Here is a 6,802-nt window from a genome sequence, read left to right as displayed (position 1 = left end):
ACAAAATGGGTCCCCTCACTCCCACCACGCGAGGCCATGCTGCCACCCTGACCCGTGACACCCCCTCATATCTCCCCAGAGATATATCCACTCTACAGCTAGAAGTCATAGAAGAGACTGCAGGCTGCTTACATCTCACTGTAAGTACCCAACACTTATGTTCAAAAGACATGATGAAGAAAATGCAGGAGGGCCTACTTTGTTGATTTACATGTAAAAGTCACTGTAATGTAGTTTGAGTGGAAAATGTAGTCTATTGCAAGAGTAAAATGTATCTTCATCTGACCGTTAAGGTTGGCAGATTTAAAAACATTTAGGAGTAAAAGCAGATTGTATGAGTTGTGTGATTTGGGAGAAGTGGAAATGAGTCCCACTTTCTACAAAATGGCACAAAAAAACCTTGGAATATTATGGTGCCTACAGATGATCAATAATTCTGATCTGTTTACATTTGCTAGCTTTGTCTCAAAAACCTGAAAAAGGAGGCAAGATGGACTATTTGATTCAAATTTCCTAGTATTTATCCATTATTATGTAGTACATGTGTCAAGATCTATAATCGTGTTGGAGGTCTTAAAATCTGATTGTGAAAATTGCTGTAGTTGATTTTTTTTGATAGTTGTGTTGGAATATGCAGGACTTTTAATCTGGTTTTATGTAAATCTGGTGTGTTGTAAGCCCATGTGGGTTTGGCATGGTTATGTGAATCACTCAATAAAAAAAACATGTATGAGGTCAAAGATTATCCCCTCTTTTATGCCATACACACATGTTTATTAGGATGTGCGGGTTAAAAAACTGAACTGACATTTGTGTTCTCTCAAGTTAAAGGACCCATCATCTCCACGATATGAAGTCAAATTCCCAGCTGGAGTTTCTCAAAGCAAAGCTGATACCCAAGATGCCCTCTATACCACTGAATACCAGTCTGAGCCATTTGGCTTTATAGTGAGGCGAAAATCTAATGGAAGGGTGATGTGAGTAGTTCTATTCAGTTTGATTCTATATAGGAAGAAATGCTAGCGTTTCTACTTGTAAGGTGTTCAATCCTTCATACGGTTTACTGTCGTTAGTTTTATACTCATGTTTATACACTGTATGTTTTTACTATTTACACAAAGTGGCCACTTTAATAGGTACATCTGTAAAATGTAATGTAGTTCATTATAACAGCTCAGCTATAATTCTATTTTTGATTGACACTGTCAAGGGGGTATTCATTGAACTATATGTTTAATGTTCTTGATTTACAGAGGAGTTAAACCTCATTTAATTATATTGAAATGTATTTGCATTAGATTGTATAGATGTACAGGTAGTCCAGGGAGGGTATTTATTTCAATATTTGTATTGATCATCTGATCATCATCTGGGCTGCAAAATGCATGAAATGACCAGTGATGTGATGATTTTCTTAATCATGATCATCATGTAGATCATGTTTTTTTGTTCTCTGTGTACTGCTTGTCCAGTATGGATACCACAGTCGCGCCTCTGCTGTTTGCTGACCAGTACCTGCAGCTGTCCACCGCACTGGCCTCTTCCCTTGTGTCTGGGCTCGGGGAGCATTACAACTCCCTTCTCCTGGACCTTAACTGGACTTATCTGACTCTTTGGAACAGAGACATGGCGCCTCATGTGAGTCAATTGCAGTGGCTCCCAACCTGATGAACAAAAATCTGAAGGTTCATAGATAAATTACTACATACAAAACAGGAAGAAGAAAAATATTTGTGCTGCACAAAGGATTTTTTTTTCTAATCTTGGTGTAATGGATAGTTTAACCTCTTCTACACTTCAAAAACCTACATAAAAACTAAACTTTAATTCTTATCTTAAACAGAACTTACCGCCTTTAACAAGGGGTTGCAAGTAGTCATTGCATCCCTTTAACGGTTAGTAACCCCTGGTCTATAGGACATGATCATCTCCTTCTTTTAAGATATAGCATATTAAAACATGCTGAAATATTCTGACTTCAATTTTTTAAAATTATGCTGTCTCTGCAGAACAGTCCTTAGTAAGCTTTTGTTGTTCCTGCCGTTATCAGGCTGATGCTAACCTCTATGGCTCACACCCGTTCTACATAGTACAGGAAGAGGACGGCTTGGCACATGGAGTTTTTCTACTCAACAGCAATGCAATTGGTACAAAGCTGTGTCAATTTACTTTCCATACAGAATACATTTTTCTGTCATATGAGGTTATTTATTATTGATGAATATTTTTCCAAACGTCTCTGCAGAGGTGATATTGCAGCCGACCCCCGCTCTTACCTGGGTGGCTATTGGTGGAGTGCTGGACCTGTACGTTTTCTTGGGTCCTGATCCTCAAAGTGTTATACGTCAGTACCTTCAGGTCATTGGTATGTCATTTCAGCGTCATTCAGTAACATATCTTTGGGTAGCAAGAGAAATGTGTTGTTTTAAGGTGGAAAACCTGTAAAAGCTGGTCTGCTGTATGTTCAAAGGAGCCCTGAGACAATTTAATAACAAGTGGATGGGTATATGTGTTTTCCTCTTGCCATTTATCTATCCCCAGGATATCCTATGATGCCTCCCTATTGGTCGTTGGGCTTTCATCTGTGTCGCTGGGGTTACACAACCACTACTACAACCCGGCATGTGGCACAACGCATGCACAATGAAAAATTTCCCATGGTAAGTAAAGTACTTACAAAGCTCTATAAAATGGAAGTAAATATTAAATCTCCCAGAACATTTTTCTTACATATTTATTATGTACACATTTTACCATGATCAAAGAGAGGTTTTGTGAATGTCAGCATTCATTTTTTTATTTAACCTTTATTTATTCAGGGAAGGTTTACTGAGAAGCAGCCTCTCTTTTGCAGGAACGCCCTGATCACATTGACACAGTTGCACACATGGCCACTGAGCAGCTAAGCAGGGCCTTGCTCAGTGGTGGAAATGAGGGAGGGACAAGCACTGCTCTTTCACTTTCTCCACCCAGATTTTTATCTGGGGATTGAACTGACAACCTCCCGGTCACAAGCGCTCTTCTCTAACCTTTAGGGAACCACTGCCTATGAACACAATTTGAACAGACTTTCAACACTTTATAATAGTTAAACATTTGGTGTGACAAACTCAGATACTTTCAGTTATCATCAGGACTGCACAATGCTGACGTCCAACTGAGAAGATTTTGCTTTTGTCATCACCAGGATGTGCAGTGGAATGATCTCGACTATGCAGATAAGCGCAGAGTGTTCACCTTTGACCCCTGGCGATTCGGGGACCTCCCAGAGATGGTGGAGGAGTTCCATAAGAGGGGCCTGAAGTACATCCTTATCCTGGTGTGACATCTTTAAGTTTATAAGACTTCACCAACTGATGATGCTGATCAGTAAATACTTGCATTGCATATGCATTTATTATGAAAAAGGAAAAACACACGCATCAGTTGTTTAATTTGGTTTGAGTGTTGTTTCATTCCCTAAATGAGCACATGCAATCATTTATAATGACATTGTTTTTCTAGTATATGGCAGCAAAACCTTCTTAACTTGTGACTGAGTCATGCTCTAGTTTCTGTCTATGAGGACCCGGGGATCAGCAGCACCAGCCCCCCTGGAACTTACTTGCCCTTTGACGATGGACTGAAACAAGATGTCTTCATTAAAAATGCTACAGGACAAATCCTGATAGGGAAGGTAAGATATTTTTTTCTGGTGATGTATGCTTCTCTGTCCCATTGTGATATGTTTATGTCATTCATATTTTTTGTATTGTGTATCGAGGTTTGGCCGGGCCCAACGGCCTTCCCCGACTTCACCAACCCAGAGACCAGATGCTGGTGGGAGGACTGCATCAGAGATTTTCATTCTAAAGTTCCTGTGGATGGTCTATGGATTGTGAGCTTTTAAACACACAGAGCACATGTTATGTAGCCACAATACTGTCACTAAGACGTTATACACATGTATGCCAGGTTTTCTGTTCCAAGATGTGTACATGACTGGTCGGTGTTTATTTTGTGTGCACCTTAAAACCGCAAATAACTTATCCTCTGTTGTTTTTATCCCATGCTCAACCCAGGATATGAATGAACCAGCCAGTTTTGTGTCTGGCTCAGTGGAGGGCTGTCCTGACAGTGATCTTGAGAACCCGCCCTACACACCCAGTAAGTATATTGGACCAGTTACTAGCATTTAAAGGCATACAAACATGATTGGTTTCACATTTATAATCAGTTTATACATTAAACCACATAACGGTACATGTTTTGTACATAGATATTGTACAAGATACTATTAAAATGACTAAAGATGCATAACTGTTGCTGTTCATTGCTACATATGTTGCATTAAGTTGTAGCCTGTGTGTCTCTCTGACTGTCCTACAAACAGGGGTGGTTGGAGGCCAGTTGAACTCGGGGACTATTTGTATGTCGGCTCAACAGAAACTGTCCACTCACTACAACCTACACAATATATACGGACTAACAGAAGCCTATGCCACACACAGGTTAGACCATGCAGCAATCAGATGCAGTTTGCAGAGATAGTGTTGCAGGAGCGGGTTATTTCACTGTGAGTAGCAGAGTAAAATTAAGCAATAAGTTTATAGCAGCGGTTAGCGAAATGGCCATTTTATGTAAGCCAGTGATGACATTGTAAAAAAAGCTCACTGACATTTGAATTGCTCCGCCTAAATGCATGTTATTGGGTATTTTGACATTGTAAAAAGAATAGAAATCAAGACTTTCTTTGAGAACATGCCAATTTTGAATTGAGTATACTGGAGACCAAAGGACCAAAGCACCACAGTTACCACAGAATACGTGGACTAAGTTGTTCCTTGGCTTTGTTATTTGTTCTGTATACTTTATCCATCCTGGAGTTTGTTCCCATCTTCAGTGCTCTTATGGAGGTACGAGGGAAGAGACCCTTTGTCTTGTCTCGCTCCTCCTTCCCTGGCATCGGACGCTTCTCTGGAGTGTGGACAGGAGACGTCAGAAGTGACTGGGAGCAGCTTCGGTACTCCATCCCTGGTGAGGAGATGTAGCTTCTGTAAGGTCCTTATACTGTGTTGTTATAATATTCAAATGTTTTCACATGTGTTTGAATGCATGTGATTATCCAGTGGGATGTTGTCTTGAGATTTTAGTTTTTGACAGCTTTATATGTGGCAGAATCTTTTTTTAAATCATTTTTGACGTGACCACAGATCCTTTGATAGTATTAGACTTACTTTTTGCACCTGTTCCCCCACAGCCGTACTGCAGTTCAGCTTGTTCGGGGTGCCCCTTGTGGGGGCGGACATCTGTGGCTTTGGAGGGAACACCACTGAGGAATTATGTGTACGATGGATGCAGCTCGGGGCCTTCTACCCATTTATGAGAAACCACAATGACAAGCCGAACGCTGTGAGACAGAGACACTGTTTGTGTGTTTACCTGTGCACTTGTTGTATGTTTGTAACTGTTTGCTAACTTGTGTGATTCATTGAGTTAATTTAAGTGCACTTTTCTTTTACAAGTTCCGTTTTTTAGCATATTGGAGTTGCCCTGTATTTGTTTTCCACTACGTCTAGAGTATCCATCTGTGACATGTATTATTAATGTAGAGGTAACTCTGTATCTTCTCATTGTCTGTGTGTTTCTATGTGTCCCTCAGCCCCAGGAGCCCTATGTATTTGGGCAGAAGGCCCAGGCCACCATGCGCAGTGCATTGAACCTGCGTTACTCTCTTCTCCCCTTCCTCTACACACTCTTCCATCATGCACACGCTTCTGCTGACACTGTGGCCAGGCCTCTCTTCATGGAGTATGTGTCCTCTCCTTTTTATCCTTTATAGTCCTATGTAAATGAAATAACTAAGACCATTATCTTTTCTTCTGCTTGTCTATCAACCCCTCTTAGGTTTCCCACTGACCCTAATTGTCAGACCATAGACAGGCAGTTCCTGTGGGGGAGTTCACTTCTCATTAGCCCAGTCTTAGAGCAAGGAGCAGTAGAGCTGGCCGCTTACCTGCCCCCTGGCATTTGGTACAGCCTACACAATGTGAGCTTAGCTTCAATCAGTTTGTCTTTGTTTACTGGTAAAGGCCACCATATTCGAGGCTTTCGGTTGTAACGCAGGAAGTGATCAGCTGTTTCCCTTTGGGGCCTGATTTATTTGTGTTTTGCTCCTCTAGGGTCAGCCTTTTTACAGTAAGGGCCAGTACCTGCTCTTGCCAGCCCCTCTGGACACCATCAACATTCATGTGAGGGATGGACATATTATCCCTCAGCAGGTGGGTATCTGCTGCCAACATGCAGCTCATTTTGCTGACCTTGGCACATTCAATATCCTTGTTGGTTTAGTATGAGACAACATGAGGTACATATATTATTAAAAGAATGTCTGAGGATGGGAAACGTCCACAGCACATTTTTGCAAACACACTTGTTACACCTTTATTTAAGCAGTAATCTTGGTTTTCAGTGAAATGTCTGTGACATTGATGCATATGATCAAATAATGGATCAGGCTGTGTTCTATCATGACATGCTGACTTACATCTTAAAGGTCCTATAACATGGTGCTTTTTGGATGCTTTTATATAGGCCTTAGTGGTCCCTTAATACTGTATCAGAAGTCTATTTCCCGAAATTTAGCCTTGGTGCAGAATAACAGCCACTAGAGCCAGTACCACAATGAGCTTTGCTTAGGATGTGCCATTTCTGTGTCTCTAGCTATTGAGGAAAAAACTCCTCATTGCCCCTTATGACGTCATAAGGGGGCAAGAGTCCAGATCCGACCATCTGAGTTTTCATTTTCTCAAAGGCAGAGCAG

The 6,802-nt window shown here is 41.1% G+C and overlaps 1 protein-coding gene and 1 long non-coding RNA gene across 2 annotated transcripts in view; one reads left to right on the top strand and one right to left on the bottom strand.

Moving 5' to 3' along the window:
* Positions 1-6,802, bottom strand: part of LOC116703430 (uncharacterized) — a 26,645-nt gene that overhangs the window by 13,053 nt on the left and 6,790 nt on the right. The window contains exons 2-3 of the long non-coding RNA XR_004335431.1: positions 5,183-5,195; positions 4,268-4,273 (exon numbers count right to left, since the gene is read on the bottom strand). This is a non-coding gene — a long non-coding RNA (uncharacterized LOC116703430). The remainder of the gene's footprint in view (positions 1-4,267; positions 4,274-5,182; positions 5,196-6,802) is intronic.
* The window catches only part of gaa (alpha glucosidase), a 9,615-nt gene that overhangs the window by 1,136 nt on the left and 1,677 nt on the right, over positions 1-6,802 (top strand). Inside the window, 16 exon segments of the mRNA XM_032538154.1 lie at positions 1-140; positions 826-977; positions 1,473-1,638; positions 2,051-2,147; positions 2,246-2,365; positions 2,542-2,660; positions 3,188-3,319; positions 3,566-3,676; positions 3,764-3,877; positions 4,062-4,146; positions 4,373-4,490; positions 4,883-5,016; positions 5,240-5,391; positions 5,642-5,790; positions 5,887-6,028; positions 6,162-6,260. The exon segment at positions 1-140 is cut by the window's left edge and continues 4 nt beyond it. Coding sequence (XP_032394045.1) covers positions 1-140; positions 826-977; positions 1,473-1,638; positions 2,051-2,147; positions 2,246-2,365; positions 2,542-2,660; positions 3,188-3,319; positions 3,566-3,676; positions 3,764-3,877; positions 4,062-4,146; positions 4,373-4,490; positions 4,883-5,016; positions 5,240-5,391; positions 5,642-5,790; positions 5,887-6,028; positions 6,162-6,260 — 2,030 coding nt within the window.

The sequence above is a fragment of the Etheostoma spectabile genome, chromosome 15, assembly GCF_008692095.1.
Source record: "Etheostoma spectabile isolate EspeVRDwgs_2016 chromosome 15, UIUC_Espe_1.0, whole genome shotgun sequence".
In the NCBI taxonomy this organism is placed as follows: Eukaryota; Metazoa; Chordata; class Actinopteri; order Perciformes; family Percidae; genus Etheostoma; species Etheostoma spectabile.
The sequence above is the reverse complement of the archived record's forward strand: the minus strand, read 5'-3'. Positions and strand labels throughout refer to the sequence as shown.